Source organism: Spinacia oleracea, chromosome 4 (assembly GCF_020520425.1).
Source record: "Spinacia oleracea cultivar Varoflay chromosome 4, BTI_SOV_V1, whole genome shotgun sequence".
Taxonomy (NCBI): Eukaryota; Viridiplantae; Streptophyta; class Magnoliopsida; order Caryophyllales; family Amaranthaceae; genus Spinacia; species Spinacia oleracea.
The window spans coordinates 13,128,160-13,146,590 of NC_079490.1; the positions used below are offsets into that span (position 1 = coordinate 13,128,160).

The 18,431-nt window shown below is 32.6% G+C and overlaps 2 protein-coding genes and 1 long non-coding RNA gene across 14 annotated transcripts; 2 read left to right on the forward strand and 1 right to left on the reverse strand.

The window, feature by feature from the left end:
* The first annotated feature begins 3,940 nt into the window (after positions 1-3,940).
* LOC110792642 (hypothetical protein At1g04090) lies at positions 3,941-7,424 on the forward strand. The gene is made up of 2 exons (XM_021997459.2): positions 3,941-4,399; positions 5,636-7,424. Exons 1-2 carry the CDS (start codon positions 4,291-4,293, stop codon positions 7,174-7,176), a joined length of 1,650 nt encoding a protein of 549 aa, XP_021853151.2. The 5' UTR covers positions 3,941-4,290; the 3' UTR covers positions 7,177-7,424.
* Positions 7,425-9,576: 2,152 nt separating this feature from the next.
* LOC110792641 (uncharacterized) lies at positions 9,577-14,696 on the forward strand. Of its 12 annotated transcripts, XM_056843745.1 has the most exons (6): positions 9,581-10,713; positions 11,333-11,443; positions 11,544-11,686; positions 12,937-13,010; positions 13,630-13,740; positions 13,841-14,696. In XM_056843745.1, the coding sequence occupies exons 3-6, from the start codon at positions 11,641-11,643 to the stop codon at positions 14,024-14,026; spliced, it is 417 nt and encodes a 138-aa protein (XP_056699723.1). In that variant the 5' UTR covers positions 9,581-10,713; positions 11,333-11,443; positions 11,544-11,640; the 3' UTR covers positions 14,027-14,696. The 12 variants fall into 12 exon arrangements, 9 of the variants coding, with proteins under 9 accessions (XP_056699717.1, XP_056699723.1, XP_056699724.1 ...); XM_056843739.1 differs by lacking the exons at positions 11,544-11,686; positions 12,937-13,010 and having other exon boundaries at positions 9,577-10,484; positions 10,640-10,713; XR_008932997.1 differs by lacking the exon at positions 12,937-13,010 and having other exon boundaries at positions 9,583-10,713.
* Positions 14,697-15,602: 906 nt separating this feature from the next.
* On the reverse strand, positions 15,603-18,239 carry LOC130472519 (uncharacterized). Its single transcript, XR_008932999.1, has 2 exons — positions 16,631-18,239; positions 15,603-16,247 (listed from the first exon to the last, which is right to left on the reverse strand). It is a non-coding gene; the product is annotated as an uncharacterized lncRNA (long non-coding RNA).
* Positions 18,240-18,431: the final 192 nt, after the last annotated feature.

Below are 18,431 nucleotides of genomic sequence, written 5' to 3' on the forward strand. Positions count from 1 at the left end.
CCCACCATCACATGCTCATCAAAGTTTCTTAATTACTGTGCAAATATTAAGCATAAAGATTATTTAGGACCGCATGTAGTATAATAACAAAATGATCATAATAACAACAATATTTTCCACCAAAACAATTATGTAACGGTGTTTGCATAATTGCGTCATTGTACGGGCTAAGCGAGCAAGCGCGACGGATGATTATTTATATTATTTACTATATTATTTATATAGTTACTATATTATTTATATAGTTACTATATGTTTGAAATAGATATTATGTTTATTTTATCATGACTTGTTACCATATGTTTATTTTCTTTAATAGTTATTGTACGTTTCATATAGTTACTATATTTTTGAAATAAGTACTATGTTAGTTTATTATGTTATGTGCATGTTTTTATGTTATTCTATATTTTTAATGATATATTTACTGTATTATGGATAGAGTTACTATATTATTATCACATCAACTATGTCTGCAACTCTGTGACTAAATGACCATCAATAATATTTATAGGTATTATATCTTGTATTATAGTAACTATATGTTTGGTATAGTTTTTTGTGTATATTATAATGTTCTTTTTATGTTCTTTGTTGTCTTCTATGTTATTAGTAATAAGAGTTACTATGTTATGATCACAACAACTATATGATCATAACAATAACTATATCTACAACCTTGCTCGTATATGACTATCATTAATATTAAGAGTTACTATATCAAGTATAATAATAACTATATATTTTTAATAGTTATTATCTTATCATTATGTTCTTTTAATGATCTTTCTTTGTACTCCATGTTATTATTAATAAAAGTGACTATATTATTTTGACAGTAACTATATGACTATAACAATAACAATAACTATATATGCAATTCTGCAAGTATTTTACAATCGTTAATTGTAAGAGTTATTATATGATGCATAATAGAAACTACACGTTTTACATAGTTATTATGTTATTTTTTCATATTTAAATGTTAAATTATTAACTTAGTTTAAATATTATTGATTCAGAAATACAAAGATGATGCACTCAAAATTGAAATCGTGCAAAGAATAAATTCTGCAAGGAAAACAAAAGCAGGAGGAGAAGAAGAAAACCCTGACAACAATGGAAACCAAGAACGTGGTAGAGGAAGCACATGATGTGTTGGTGGAAAAAAGAGACGTGGTCCACGTGGACGTGTCGATTAGTATTTTTTAGTTCAAAAAACATTTGAGTTTAACATGGTTTATTTAATAGATGCAAAGAATTAGAATGTCGTAGCTAAAACAACTAACCAAGTAGTTAATGTTTTCTTTATTATTGTTCAAGAGTTATAATTACTGTTACTTTGATATAGTTACTCTTTTATATTTCAGTAATTATGTGATATATAATAGAAAAAATTACTATATGACCTCTAAACCATCTATATCATATTGTTTATTTTTATAATATAGTAATTGTTTTACAGCTAAAGTTATTTTTCTATATAATATAGTTAATCTTTGGATAGAATAATTGTTCTCATCGAAATTACTATATTATTATTATTATTATTATTATTATTATTATTATTATTATTATTATTATTATTATTATTATTATTATTATTATTATTATTATTATTATTATTATTATTATTATTATTATTATTATTATTATTTATTTCATAGTTACTATTCTGAAAATATAGTTACTTTACAGAACCTATAGTTTCTATAATTTACTCTTTTTGTCTGCAAGAATGAATATATAGTAGTAATTGTTTTACAGTTAAAATTACTTTTCTATATGATATAGTTACTATTTGGATAGAATAGTTATTCTTATCATTATTATGTTCATAGTTATTATTCTGGAGATATAGTTACTTTACAGAACCTACAGTTTACATAATTACTCACTGTTAAAATTACCTAATTAACCTGGTCCATGGTAATCTTATGGTGGACCGGGTCCATACAAGTGGAATTGTTCCATATGACCAATTTCACATATTGTTTCGACCAATTTGATATTTGATGTGTGCACAATTGAACAAATAAATACATTGCGTGGGGTAATCGCTAAATGACATAATAAGATAGGTATGTTCCAGAAATGGGCCTCCAACTTCCATCTTGGGCGGCTTTGAATTAATGAAGTACATGTACCATTCCATATAATCCACAAGCTCAATTGACCATTACCATCATTTTATGGTACCATTATTTGAGGACCCATTTCATAATGGGGAACATCGAATGTGCATCGGCATCTAGGTGCAAGTCGTGCAACTAGTTTTAGGTGCACCTTCTTATATTTTCCCTCATATTAGTATAAAAATATATAAGGGTTTCTGAAATTGTTTGTTTAATGTGGTGGTGGGTCATGAGGTAAATTAAATATATTATTTAATTAAATGATGGGGTAAAAAAATTACTAAAAATGGAAGTGTGACTCCTAAGAAAATACAACCGAAAATAGTAAGTGTGATTTCTAATAAAATACGGGGGGATTAACTTTTTTTTTTTTTTTTTTTGTGAGTTAACTAGAGTTACAAAAACTTATATTCCATATATATGACAGTCTTATGTGTAAAACTAACTTCTATCAAATAGTTATTCATCATGATCAAATATTATGTTTAATTATTAATAATCAATAAAATTGTTACTATGTATACTTTCTAATAAAATAACTATAACTTCTAATCAAATAATGAATAGTTAAACTTTTGTTTATATCGGTGATTTTATGTATATTACGGTCTCATACTAAACCTAGCACTAAGAATTGTTTATCGTCAAAAACTCAAAATACAATTAAACAAAATTTGTCTTCACATCCTTTTCCATAGTTACATAACTCACATTACTTTGCAAGCTTAAAGTCCCTCGTATTAGAATTTGAACATATATTTAAGAAACTTTTTCTAAAGAGTAGGGTGGCCTTGAAATTGGTTTTTTTTTTTTTTTTTTTTTTGACAAGGACATGAAATTGGTTGTTGAAACTTGAAAAGCCTTATCTTATACGGGATGATTAATTGACTACTCCAACTCTTCAAGAGCATATGCAATTTGAGAAGCATATTCTACAATTATTATATAATCTTAACTCTATATCTTAAGTTAATAACTTAATATCACCATTCCAAATTTCCAATGCGTCATAGGTGTTTAAATAAACTTGTCTATAAATTTAATTTTAGTGACCTTGTCCATATGTACTATTATAACGTTTTATAGAATACATAGGATAAAGAAATTACCCGTCAAAAAAAAAAACAAAAAAGAAATCACTGCTCTCAAAGTGTCACCAGTAAAAAATGATTCTACAACCTTAAGTTTGCGAGATCGGAGTATTATACTTTTCACTAAACCAAATACTACTTGACACTTGTATTCCTATTTTTTAGGTTCTATGGATCACAATCCAAAACCAAATACTACTCGGTATGATATTCTTATTTTTTATGTTGTGAGATACTTTCCTTTCCACTAAACCCAATACTACCCAGATTGTGAGATAGTATCCTTTCCACTAAACCATATACTACTCAGATTGTGAGATTGGAGTAGTACCCTTTCTACTAAACCAAGCACTTATCGGTTCTTAAATTCCTATTTTTTCAGATTGTGAGATGCAACCTTATCCGTTAAACCATAATATTCAATTCTCATATATTCTTGTTTTTCAGATTGTAAGATGCAATCTTTTCCACTAAAACCAAATACTAATCGACACTTATATTCATGATTTTCGGTATTCACAATTATTAGCTACAAAACGCACCTAATTAACACCAAACCACCCGTGTGAGAATTCTTAACCTCCAGATTAAGACAATTGGAGATCAAATCAAACAGCTTTTGAGTTTAACTCAAGCTTACCATAGGTGGGACCCTCTTAATGCAAAGAAAAAAAAAGTAATCTCCACTACATAAAATTGGCAAAAAAGATAATCCAAAACTTAAGCAACCAAAACCAAACCAAACCAAACCAAACCCCACTTTACTTTTTCTTGCCTCTTTCTTTTAATTTTTACTTTTTTTTTTATGTTGTTCTTCTTCTAATAAGAAACTTTAATCAAAGTATGATTCCTCTTCTACAAATATGAATTCTTTTCAACCTTGATTTTTCAGATTTTTTCTAGGTGGGTATTTTTTGTTTGCTCTCCTCACCCACCCAATTCAGGAGAGCAGGGTCAACAATGGCAGTCTAATTTTTTGCAATTTTCCTTAAAAAAGATTGCATTTTTTTTGTTGCAAATTTCCTAAAAGAGATTGTAATTTTGCAAATTAGAAAAGTTAAAAGATGTTTGGGTGTGATTGTTTTCAATGGAACAGAAGATTAGAGTACCAAGAACTTGGCCAATCACCTGAGCCCTTTTCTTTGCCTGCTTCTCTTCCACAGTGGCCTCAAGGTTTGTGCTTCGAATGCAACTTCTTTTCTTTTTATATTTTTTGGGGGTTTTATTGAGTGTGGAATCACTGAAATTTGATGCAAGATTTGATCTTTTTTTGATTTTCTTACATGGGTATTTCTTTTTTCCCCTTTTTTTGGGCAATTTTTTAGTTGTCCTTTTGATTTAATTTGGTTATGGAGTAAAATTTCACTGAATTATTTCCCTCAAAAAACGTAAAAGAAATTGAAGTATTAATCATTGATATTTGATGATAATGTTTGAAGTTTTCTGGGTTTTTGTTGCATGTCTTCTTTCACTGTCTCAGTCTCCCTCAATCTGGCCAATTATCCAAATTCACTAATTTGTGAAAAAATATACTCCAAAATTTAGTAGATATTAACCCTCACTCAATATTTATTTCTATTTTCCTCCATAAATTAGAATTTTGTCATTTATGAATTAGCTCTCGATGATTTCCTAATTTGGAATTTGATAGTGATTAGTTGCCGGGTGCCCCAAATGGCCAAATCAGTTCAATTTTGTAAAAACAGTGAAAATTTCGCAAATTCTTGTATAATGGTTAGTGAATATTGTTCCTAAATGATACACAAGATCAATCACAATATTTACACCAAAAAAAGAACAATATTTACCAATATTTACCAAACATATTATACATATTCTAAGAAATATCTCCCATTATTCATGGTTAATCTTGTAAAAACTAAAATCAGGAGTATTTTGGATTGCAAATTTTCCAGATAAATATTTTTGTCCTGTTTTTGCCAATGTGAAAATGATATTTTTGTCTTACAGAAATCTGTTTGTTTCTCATCCTATGTTAATTATTCTACACATATAAGCCGTTTCTTAGTGTAAATTAACAGTTTTGGAAATGAAGGTCTTTTTTGTTTCTTCACAATGTTCTTATGATGCTACATTTATCGTTTCGAAGGGGTAAAACTTATATGAACCATATACTTTATGTAGTGTTGTATAAGTGTGACAGAAATGTTAAGATTTTGTGTGAATTATTAAGTAATACGGATAACTATTTCCGGTGAACAACATTTTCCCTGGGTTTCATGGTTTAGTCATGAACTCATAATGTCATATGCTGTTTACAAAGTATATACCAATGTAGTGTTGTATAAGTGTGACGGAAATGTAACCATATTATCATGTCTCATGGGATGCTAAATTGCTAATGATCTTTATGTCATATACTTATACCGGTACACTACTCTTGCTTAGGTGAAGGTTTTGCCACGGGAAAAATATGTCTTGGAGAGTTAGAGGTTGCAAAGATTACCAAATTTGAAAGTGTATGGAGTTGCAACCCATCCCGTAGAAATAAAAATACAAAAGGCGTAACATTTTATAGGCCTGTGGAAGTCCCGGATGGATTCTTTTGTCTTGGTCACTATTGCCAATCAAATGATCGTCCTTTATGGGGATTCGTTCTTGTTGCAAGGGAGGTTAAAGAATCATCAAAACTTCCTGCTTTAACAAGACCGCTGAATTATGCATTGGTTTGGAGCTCGGAGTGTGGTTTTATTTGGTTGCCTAACGCTCCAACAGGCTATAGAGCCATGGGCCTTCTGGTCACTGATACACCCGTTGAGCCTTCAGTTAACGACATTCGTTGTGTTCGATTGGATTTAACGGAAACTTGTGAAGCGTGTGATATGATACTTGATGATGATTTTACAGTTTGGGAGACTAGACCTTGCAGAAGGGGTATTTTTGGAAGAGGTGTTTGTGTTGGAACATTTTTTAGCTGTACATATGGAATTAATGAAGAAGATGTAGTAACCACGGCATGTTTGAAGAATCGAGATCCATCCTTAAATGCAATGCCTAACGTGGAGCAAATTCATGCCCTTATCAAGCACTATGGACCAACCGTGTACTTCCACCCCGATGAGATCTATATGCCCTCTTCAGTGAAGTGGTTTTTTGACAATGGAGCACTCTTGTATGAGAACGGGATAAGAGATGGTGAGAGAATTGATTCAGAAGGTTCACAACTTCCCAAGAATGGTTTCAATGACGGAAATTATTGGATAGATTTACCAAAGGATGAAGAGAAACGAGAATATGTCAAGCGTGGGAATTTAGAGAGTGCGGAGTTGTATGTTCATGTAAAACCGGCTTTTGGTGGTGCTTTCACCGATATTGTAATGTGGGTTTTTTGCCCATTCAACGGGCCTGCTACCCTTAAAGTCGGGTTGGCAAATTTCTCATTGGCTAGAGTAGGGGAGCATGTATGCGATTGGGAACATTTTACTCTTCGTGTGAGCAACTTCACGGGGGAGTTATGGAGCGTATACTTCTCAGAACATAGCGGGGGTAAGTGGGTTGATGCTACAAATTTGGAGTACATCAACGGAAACAAACCGATTGTTTATTCATCAAAATGTGGTCATGCTAGTTATGCACATTCGGGAACTTATCTCTTGGGCCCGTATAAGCTCGGGATAGGGGTGAGAAATGATGTTGCTAAAAGTAAATATTTCGTGGACTCGAGTTCTAAGTACAAGATCATTGCTGCTGAGTATCTTGGAGATGGCGTTGTTGAAGAACCGTGTTGGCTTCAGTACATGAGAGAGTGGGGACCGACATTGATGTATGATGCACGTTCTGAGATTGATAAAGTAATGAATCATCTTCCCATATTTGTAAGATTCTCAATGGAGAATTTGCTGGATATTTTTCCAACTGAGCTTTATGGCGAAGAAGGACCAACAGGACCCAAGGAGAAGGATAACTGGTTCGGAGATGAGAGATGGTGATCGCCATCAAAAGGACGCAAAGGTAATTCTTCCCCTGAATGTTTGGATCAGTTTGAGTGGTGTGATGAAACTTCAGTTAGTTGAGTGTATCAGTATATGTACATATTCAAAGAAGGGAATTGGTGTTGCAGAAGATAAACACGGACATTTAACTGTGAAATGGTTAATTGTCATAATCTAGAGTGGGATTTACCCATAAATCTATTGTACACTTATCTGTTGTAATATATAACTTGCCCTTGTTTTCACTTCAGTTCTTTCAACTGTCAAGTGTCAAATTCAGTATAGTTAATTCACCTGGGAATTTCATAAGCGGATGGGGGTTATGGGTTGCATGGGTGATTGCAGATTTGCATCTGATATACGAAGTAGTCCGTATATTGTTCTTGCTTCTATGTTACAGAACTGAGAAGAGCTTCAGATTATACACAGCAGTGACTGTTATTTGAAGAAACAGTTTTTATTAAATAAAAGGATAAGTAGAAATTATTATCCGAGACAGAAAAGATACATATTAAGTTTTTTTTTTTTTTAAATAAGCATGTTTTAAACAACCTTTATAAATACTACGGAGAACAATGTCAAAAAAAAAAAAAAAAGATAAATACAACAGAGTACTTCGAATATTAAGGAAAAGGCAAATATTCGTTATACATATCCGCAATCTATTTAAGACACATATTTTAAATAAAAATTGATAATGCATACAATTAGTCATTAGTAAATTTAAGTTTAATATTTTAATATATGCTAAGAGATTTTAAAATATTTTTAGTAAAACGATATTTTAGACAACCTTGTTAAAATATTTTTATTTTTCTTTTAAACAGGTTATTGTCATGTTGTGAGTATTTTTATTTTACGGCAACTTTTGTGTAAGACCGCCTTACCGGAAAGACCACTTTAATTGCTTAACTAATTGAGTAAATTGCTTAACTAATTAGTTTAGTGCTTAACTAACTAGTTCTATTACTTAACTAATTAGTTATACTACGTAGTACTTAACTAATTAGTTCCAGTGAGAGTGATGGATAGCTCAGTTGGTTAGAGCTTCCATCCCGGTTCCAGGTGATCCTGGGATCGATTCTCATCCCCGCCCTTGTGGCTCATTTGCACCAAAAAAAACTAATTAGTTCCAGTACTTAACTAATTGATTTATTTGCTTAATTTATATGATACAAATGTGGTCTTTTTTATAAGACCGCTTTATGTAAAAGTTTGTATTTTACATTAAAGTAGATTCTTAGTATAATTTTTTTAGTCAATGATCTTTACGTATACACAGTATATTTCAACATGTTATTTTAGTAATGTATTTAGATGAAGAAATTTATTGCCATAAGTAAATAAGTATTTCTTAGTGTAATTGATTTATTACCATAAGTAATTAAAAGGTTTAAATAAAAATATACAAAATATTAAGTATTTTAGTTTTTTTTAATAAACCTATAAGATAGGCGAATAAATAAGTGACATTTGTTATCACCACATTGATTTTCTCTCTTTTAGTATATTATATTGATATAGATAGATTTCTATGGTATATATGGCTGTTATAAACCGTATAAATTTCAAATACTTATCCTGATATATGCGATGTATGTTTGAATTAGATTATGTGTAGAATTTGATTATGTAACATATATAGGAAATCCCGTATATAAGTTAGTAAAAATATTTCTAGTAAAAATATTGAAAAATCTTTTAATTTTTTATGTATTTTTCCATATTAGTTTTCTTACCATAAAATACACTAAGTTTAACATATATTACGTGATATTATTGTATTGTAAAATATTTCAATGAGTGACAAGTATCATCACCCCATTGATAACCCAGTACTAAATAAACGTGGTCGAAGTTAATAGGTTTTTTTTGGTGCGAATGAGGCACAAGGGCAATATAAATTACAAATGGGGGCGGGGGGATTCAAACCTGAGACCTATTATACACAGGCCCTCAGTCTTAACCACTAGGCCAAAACACCATTGATGGTCGAAGTTAATAGGTGAATAGCGTGAGATGCATATATTGAGAAAGAATTATATTTCAGGATTGTTAGGGAAAGAATAATTATTGGTAATGGAAGCAGGGTCCATGCTTGGAATTAATACTAATGTAGTAATGTTTGCCAACAAAGCCTTCATGAGCAAATAATTTGCACATGAAGATACTTTATTACCCAAATCTAATCTTCTGCTTTTAGTTTTTTTTTTTTAGGGAAAATCTTCTGCTTTTAGTCATAAAGTTAAAACTTGTGATTCTTGGGAAAAATATACTGCACCTAAGTAGGGAATATCTTATCTCAGCAATAATAGAGGCATAAAAAGAAAAGAAAGATCAATTTGAGAGAAGACTGTCCTAATTTTAATGTATCTTTCATTATAAAAAAATTGAATAGACAATAAATGTAGTGTAACACCCCATATTTTTAAGCCTGTTTTATTATTTTGTAATTACGATTATTAACATAATTACGTCCTAAATTTTTCCGAAAATATTTTAAGAGCATTTTTACTTCTAAATTATTACTTTCAACAATTTAAGTTTTAATAAAAGCCTAGTAATGTTTTAAAAGAGAAAATGCCCACCTAATTTATGTAGTGTTGTACGTAAGTACAACCTTCCATATTTGAGCCCATGTTTTACACCTAAAACTTTAATTTTTATCACCCAAAACTTGAAAATACCATTTCACCCTTATTTCATTTACCTAAGGAAAGGAAGTCAATTCCTTCTTCTCCACCATTTCCATACGTGTAAATGGCAAATTCAAAGCTATGCATTTTTGCCAAATGTTCAAAATCTTCTTTCTTCTTTTGACTCATGAGCTCCTAATTGTTGTCTATTGGTATTTTGCCGCAAGTTTCATCATTTTCCATGGTATTACATAACCATGGTTTCTCAAATGTGAGCTCATTGCTTACGTTTTTATACCCTTTTAACTCTATAAATATCTGCTCAATTGCCGGTTAATTTCTAAGTTAAATTGTACCATCAGTTTCGTATTCTACCCAAAAATTTAAGAGTTTTTCCCACTTTCTCTCTCCTCTATTTTCAACCACCACGGCACCACCCCTTCGACCACCGCTGCTGCATTACCTGTCGGCGACTGCTTCCTTGCCGACGGCCAGCCACCACTCATTTTTCGGCGCTATTGTTGTTTGCTGCAATCGTTGTTTCCATTGTTGACGATGTCATTGGCTCGTTGCTAAGTTCCTGCTATTTCTTCCATTTTCCTTTTCATTCCAAATGACCCAAAGTCAAATGACAAGCCCAATTCTTATTTGAAGGAACATAAATTAAAGGTGGGCCTAAGTCTCATTTATTTTGTTTTTAAACGAATTGAAATGCTAATTTGGAAAAAATGACTACACTAAACTCTAAAAGTCAAAGTATATTACTAATAAAGTTTCTAACTTGTTCTTTATATTTGTTTGAACAATATACTTATGGGGTTAAGTGGAAGGAATTAAGTTTTGGTTAACAATTACTGGAAGAGACGTTCGTATGATTAAGGTTACGCAATGGAGCAAGGTAATTATTATGTCTAGCATTTTATCTTATATGCCCGTATATGTTATGTAATTTTTATGTCCAGCATTTAAGCTTTATATGCCCGTATATAACATGTGTGACTATTATGTGATTATATGTTTATTATGTGTTTTATGTGATAAATGATGATATATGTTTATGATTATGATCATGACGATATGTTAAAGTATTTTATTATTTTATGATGTTAAAGACGTTGTTCGGAAATAATTATGATATTTATAAAGTTATTTTAAAGAAAGACGATGTTGCTTTTGTCGGCATGGAAAAGTGAACTGAACTAGTAAATGGGCAAGTTACAGGTAGAGGCAAGTTAAAGTTTGGGAAACAGTTCCCCCCTGAAAAGATGTAAGAAAAGTCCCGCCAAAGCCTGTACTTGCCAATGAGCTGTAAAGGAAATGATTCCTTGCCGGCACAGTTTTCAAGATAACGAGATTAAATTAGTTATTTCCGAACAATAAATGCTAATGATTGATATGTGCCAAATGATTTTCAAAATAAAACCGTTTTGACGGGCTGGAGTAATATTACTGAGTTTTCCACTCATTTTTGTATTTTCTGTGTTTTTCCTGTTTTCTATTTTTATGATGATGCACAGGTTCGATTAAGGAGCTCAAGTTGCGCAAACGATAGTTATTACTGGAGTTGGTTATTTATTATGGAGATATCGAGACGAGGAATTATTTACTATGGAAATCCTGTTATTGAGGTTGTTATAAGAATATTGATTTATATTTATTTTATGGGAAAGTTGTATTATTTATGGAATGTTTTTAAGGATTATTTTATTTGTGGGCCCATACCCACAGGTCCCAGGATTAATTACGCCTAATTCCGCTGCTAATGATCAGCTAAGTACGGTTTATTACCGATATTTAAGGAGCCGAAAGGTCGGGACGTTACAGTATGGTATCAGAGCGGAGCCCAGCCGGAAGTGCTCTGCACTGCCTGGGTATGATCTTTGGGATATGAGAAAATTTTGAGGTTTTAACTGCTATTTGGGTAATTAGGTATTAAGTTATGAGAATAAGAGTTTTAAGAAAAGTGAATGACTTTTGGGCTATTGTCATAGTATAGTTATCTGAATTTAGACTGACCTTGAGTTTTGAGATATCCAGTTTCTAGGACGAAAATTTTTCTAAGGGGGTAAGGATGTAACACCCCGTATTTTTAAGCCTGTTTTATTATTTTGTAATTACGATTATTAACATAATTACGTCCTAAATTTTTCCGAAAATATTTTAAGAGCATTTTTACTTCTAAATTATTACTTTCAACAATTTAAGTTTTAATAAAAGCCTAGTAATGTTTTAAAAGAGAAAATGCCCACCTAATTTATGTAGCGTTGTACGTAAGTACAACCTTCCATATTTGAGCCCATGTTTTACACCTAAAACTTTAATTTTTATCACCCAAAACTTGGAAATACCATTTCACCCTTATTTCATTTACCTAAGGAAAGGAAGTCAATTCCTTCTTCTCCACCATTTCTATACGTGTAAATGGCAAATTCAAAGCTATGCATTTTTGCCAAATGTTCAAAATCTTCTTTCTTCTTTTGACTCATGAGCTCCTAATTGTTGTCTACTGGTATTTTGCCGCAAGTTTCATCATTTTCCATGGTATTACATAACCATGGTTTCTCAAATGTGAGCTCATTGCTTACGTTTTTATACCCTTTTAACTCTATAAATATCTGCTCAATTGCCGGTTAATTTCTAAGTTAAATTGTACCATCAGTTTCGTATTCTACCCAAAAATTTAAGAGTTTTTCCCACTTTCTCTCTCCTCTATTTTCAACCACCACGGCACCACCCCTTCGACCACCGCTGCTGCATTACCTGTCGGCGACTGCTTCCTTGCCGACGGCCAGCCACCACTCCTTTTTCGGCGCTATTGTTGTTGGCTGCAATCGTTGTTTCCATTGTTGACGATGTCATTGGCTCGTTGCTAAGTTCCTGCTATTTCTTCCATTTTCCTTTTCATTCCAAATGACCCAAAGTCAAATGACAAGCCCAATTCTTATTTGAAGGAACATAAATTAAAGGTGGGCCTAAGTCTCATTTATTTTGTTTTTAAACGAATTGAAATGCTAATTTGGAAAAAATGACTACACTAAACTCTAAAAGTCAAAGTATATTACTAATAAAGTTTCTAACTTGTTCTTTATATTTGTTTGAACAATATACTTATGGGGTTAAGTGGAAGGAATTAAGTTTTGGTTAACAATTACTGGAAGAGACGTTCGTATGATTAAGGTTACGCAATGGAGCAAGGTAATTATTATGTCTAGCATTTTATCTTATATGCCCGTATATGTTATGTAATTTTTATGTCCAGCATTTAAGCTTTATATGCCCGTATATAACATGTGTGACTATTATGTGATTATATGTTTATTATGTGTTTTATGTGATAAATGATGATATATGTTTATGATTATGATCATGACGATATGTTAAAGTATTTTATTATTTTATGATGTTAAAGACGTTGTTCGGAAATAATTATGATATTTATAAAGTTATTTTAAAGAAAGACGATGTTGCTTTTGTCGGCATGGAAAAGTGAACTGAACTAGTAAATGGGCAAGTTACAGGTAGAGGCAAGTTAAAGTTTGGGAAACAGTTCCCCCCTGAAAAGATGTAAGAAAAGTCCCGCCAAAGCCTGTACTTGCCAATGAGCTGTAAAGGAAATGATTCCTTGCCGGCACAGTTTTCAAGATAACGAGATTAAATTAGTTATTTCCGAACAATAAATGCTAATGATTGATATGTGCCAAATGATTTTCAAAATAAAACCGTTTTGACGGGCTGGAGTAATATTACTGAGTTTTCCACTCATTTTTGTATTTTCTGTGTTTTTCCTGTTTTCTATTTTTATGATGATGCACAGGTTCGATTAAGGAGCTCAAGTTGCGCAAACGATAGTTATTACTGGAGTTGGTTATTTATTATGGAGATATCGAGACGAGGAATTATTTACTATGGAAATCCTGTTATTGAGGTTGTTATAAGAATATTGATTTATATTTATTTTATGGGAAAGTTGTATTATTTATGGAATGTTTTTAAGGATTATTTTATTTGTGGGCCCATACCCACAGGTCCCAGGATTAATTACGCCTAATTCCGCTGCTAATGATCAGCTAAGTATGGTTTATTACCGATATTTAAGGAGCCGAAAGGTCGGGACGTTACATGTAGCGAAAGCCTCGGCCGGATGTGAAGTGGTTAACTCTACTCATCTTCCCCTGAAAAGAAGTTTGGTACTCTGTTTGCATGGTTCCTGAATTAATGAGGCTTGTTTCGGGCCAATTTATCACATATGCACAAACAAGCATTGAACACAAATACACAACTACATTCGAGAAATTAAAAAGTAATGATACTAACATGCATCCGTATAGGCACACATGTTTAGGGAGTTGTGTCATGGCATTGGGAAAAATGTCTAACACGTGACAGTGTGACGATAAATGCTTCCCTAAAATTGATATCCTTTGCCCTTATTATTACACACTTGAAGCATATTGAAACTTAGGTGTAATTTCATGATTTGGAAATAAGGTTTCTAATGAAAGTTACAGAGACATGGTCTGTCGAAAACTGATAAAATATATTATTGATGGGAAATATAATATTGTGTTGTGTTGTACGGGGGCATACACTTCTATTTATAATACAAACTAGATCTCCTACTTTTTATAGGTTTTCTAATTCATATAGAATTTTATCTTATATCATATAGCTTAGTTATCCTCAATACCCTCCCGCCATCGGAACGGCAGTTTCATGAACGTTGCGATTGGAGAAATAAAAAAATATGTCATATGCTTGTCCTGTCGTGTCAAAGAGTCCTGTCGTTACTGTCGTTTCAAGGAGTCCTGTCGTTTCGTACAAGGAAAAAAAATATCATATGCCTGTCTTATCGTGTCAAGGAGTCCTGTCGTTACTGTCGTTTCAAGGAGTCCGGTCGTTTCGTACAAGAGAAAAATTGTTATATGCTTGTCTTGTCGTGTCAAGGAGTCCTGTCGTCACTGTCGTTTCAAGGAGTCCGATCGTTTCGTACAAGAGAAAAAATGTTATATACCTGTCTTGTCGTGTCAAAGAGTCCTGTCGTTTCTGTCGTTTGAAGGAGTCCTGTCGTTTCGTACAAGGAATTTTTTTTTGCCAATATGAAAAACCTCTCTCACAGCAGAAGGAGAACTGTCCACGTTTTATGACACATGGAGAACCGTCCATATCTTACTACACATGGAGAACCGATAAATCATCAAGAGTAATTAACCACGTACCTAGTAATTCTCGGCGTGATATCCACATATTACCCATCAATCATCACCAAAATTTTATTATCGAAGAAGACAATTAGGCCAATAGAACCAACCTACCAATTAATATTCCAACACACACAAACCAAACAGAATAGAAATCAATCTTTTTTTTTTTTTAATGATAAAATAGATATCAAACTTTATAATGAAACATAAAAATTACAGCAGAAGTATAATGATCGGGCAAAAAAAACTATAATTTTGGGTGTTGTTTATCAGTCCCGCCGGTGAGAACTATGGTTATCCCACCCTGCTTTCCATTACTATTTTGTGGATAATTGGTCTAGTACTAATATGAATTTCCTTACTGGGTGCCATAAATTCCTTTCCTCTTTTCATTCTTGGAATAGGAACATTTTTGGGAATTTAAACTTAAAAAACAAAATTTTCTGCGAAGAATTGATGGTTGTCAAATTAGCCTTACTAAGAATTTTTCTCCTTACATCTTTAATCTTGAAAAGGAATTACTGTCCGAGCTTAAAAATATTTACCAAATGGAAAGAGTAATTTGGGCTTAGAAAGCAGGTTTAAATTGGAGAAAGTATGCTGATTGGAATAATAAATACTTTCACACTATTGCCAAGATTAAGAAATCTAGAAGTAAAATTTTATGCCCTAAAAAATGAAGATGATGTGTGGATTCATGACCACAACATTCTGAAGTTGTCGAGAAACGCCATAAAATTAGAGGGAGAGAAAAGAGGATGAGGTAGCCATTTGATTAGCTTGTTCCATCCTACCATAACCACTAACCACTCTGTTCCTCCCTAAGTTTTAACAGCTCCAATGCATATTCCATATTTCCAGCTCTACATAAAGATATGATGAGATGGTAAAAGGCTTGAAACTCAGGAGACTGTCCTTCCAGTAACATCCCGATGACCACCTGATTTGCTCTTTCTATGTCGCCTTTTCTACACAAACCAAGAATGACACCGGTGCTGCAGCTGCGGCTATGGAAGCTCAAAGTACCAATTGTCGCTTTTAACAAGATTCCATGAAAGATCCAACCATCGTTTATCAGATTCACAGTGCCACACCATACACGGTTCTGGTCTTGTTAAAACAGATCTTGTTAACATATAGGTAATGCCATCTAACAATAAATCAGTGATCTCGAAATCATCTCTAGAAAGAGCCCATTCGAAATACTTATACTGATCAAAGTGAGAAAGCTCTTCAGGTGGATTTGTGATCATCCGACAAAAAAAAATCAATGTTAAGAAGCACATCCCAATTATCACGAGATTCAAGGATTGAATCTACAGAAACAGAATTATGTGTAAACAACGACAATAACTTTTCAAATTCAACCCCAGAACCAACTTCTTCTTCAATTGTTAATTCATCATTATCAATTGTTAATTCAGTATCAGATCTACAAGCAACTTCTTCCATTGTTAATTCATCATTATCAGTATCAGATCTACATGCAGTGTCGGACATAAATCTATGACTGTGAGTGGGTATTTTTATTTGTATTTTGGGAGGATGATGATGCTGCCTTGGTGAAACAAGTGAATGATAGTATGATGATGAATTCATGGATCTATGGTTTACCTGAAACGGAGGTTCTTCCAAACAAAATAATAATCTTGGTTTTGGTTTTGAACTTTTGTTCATCAGGGAACATCTTGATGCTATGCTTCGCCACATCTCTCTTCTCCTGTTTCCCAGTTCGGCCGTTCCTGCGTGAGACCAAACTATGTAATGGCTCTACTTGTATGACACGGAGGTTTAGGGTCTGTGAATAACGGGTTAGCCCGTTTCAATAACGGATAGATCTGAGAGTCCCACACTGATAAAAGATAAGAGAGTTAAACACTTAATAAGGTCAAGAGACTACTCCCCTTATTGCCATATGGTTTTAAGGTGGAACCTCCTTTGAACTTGTCTATTTTAGGCCCTTATGTTCGCCACTTTTAGCAAGGCCCACTCACTAGTCACTCCACTTAGGAATGGATTGCTTCTAACAATTGCTAATAATATTAAAAACATTTTTTAGAAGGCGAAAATATACCTATTATTAAAATTTTGCAAGGACATTTTTAGTGTCCGTAAAATATTCAACTGTTAATAAATGATCAACACCTACTTTAGCATTTTGATTCTGTTCAATCTCAACATGTTTATAAGGAAGCCAATCACGCAACAGATTATGTAGCTTCTTTGGAACTCCAATCACCAGCATACCGACCCTTTTGTGGACGTTTGGACACTAAATTTTTCATATTTTCTACTGCTTGTTAAATCTTTGTTTACCTTTCCAGTAAAAAAATAAATAAAATTATAATGTCATGTCTTTTTAGGGTGCATTTATTCATTACACACCTTCAGAGTGCATACTATTTCCCTAGTTTTCAACTTTTTTTTAACTTATCATATATTAATTTATCTGAACTTATTTTGATCTTATACTGCAATTCAGTAACTCAATAACCGTTTTATCTTATCTGGACGTAAATGAACTTCTTCAAGAAGAAAAACTTATCTGGACTATTTTTTTCGAAATGAGTGGAAATAAGGTGAAAAAACAAAGCATGAACTAATACAAACTAAAAATTTAGTACACAGTGTATTCATAGTTTCATACGACAAACAGCAGAACCACTACCACAGGACATGCTGAATTATACTTGAGTCCTCTAAACAACCCTTCTGTTCTTCACCAACAAGAACACAAAGGATTATAATTACAGGACCAAACAAACTGTGATAGAACAAAACCAAAGATCACTTAATTTTATAAGCATAAACTATATGAAGTACAAACTATGTGTTGTGTTGTGTTGGTGTTGTGCAACACTCTAAATTTAGTGAGAGCTGATGATGCTACGATCCGAATTCGCGTCTGGGGTGTAAACATTCCTAGGACAGTAGCTTATAGAAGGGGGAGAGGGCTCATGATCAGCTTTTACCATATCGATGAATTTACTGATGATCATGGCCTTAACCAACCCTCTCTTTGGTGGCAGATTTGGTATTCCTTCATTCTCTGATATAATTGTCTTCATTTTAGCTGAGTAGAATGTAATAAGATGGTGAAGATTATTATTTGAGGGTTTTAGGAGAAGAAGGGTGTGTAATGTTTTGTTGAAGAGAAATGGTGAAAACTCTCCTTTAAGTAGTAGTGGTGAAGTGGTGACATGATGAATATGCATATCACAGCTTGTTTTACAAGCTTTTGGACTTTTGATATAGAGTGACTTGCAAGCTTCTGGATTTATGAACATATATATACTTTATCTGTTTCTCAATAGATGCATCATTTTGACTTCTTACTCTAAATATAAGCAGACTTTGACCACGTTTTATTACTAATATTTTCAAATATGGTCAGCATATAAGTTGTTTTCGAGTT

Bases quoted from the DNA above. Each gene is read 5' to 3' on its own strand.
- LOC110792641 (XM_056843739.1), top strand. From the start codon at position 10,687: ATGATTAAGGTTACGCAATGGAGCAAG. The intron at 10,714-11,332 runs GTAATTATTATG...GATGATGCACAG, and splicing joins AGGTTACGCAATGGAGCAAG to GTTCGATTAAGGAGCTCAAG. The intron at 11,444-13,629 runs GTTGTTATAAGA...GATGATGCACAG, and splicing joins ATGGAAATCCTGTTATTGAG to GTTCGATTAAGGAGCTCAAG.
- LOC110792642 (XM_021997459.2), top strand. From the start codon at position 4,291: ATGTTTGGGTGTGATTGTTTTCAATGGAACAGAAGATTAGAGTACCAA. The intron at 4,400-5,635 runs GTTTGTGCTTCG...ACTCTTGCTTAG, and splicing joins TCTTCCACAGTGGCCTCAAG to GTGAAGGTTTTGCCACGGGA.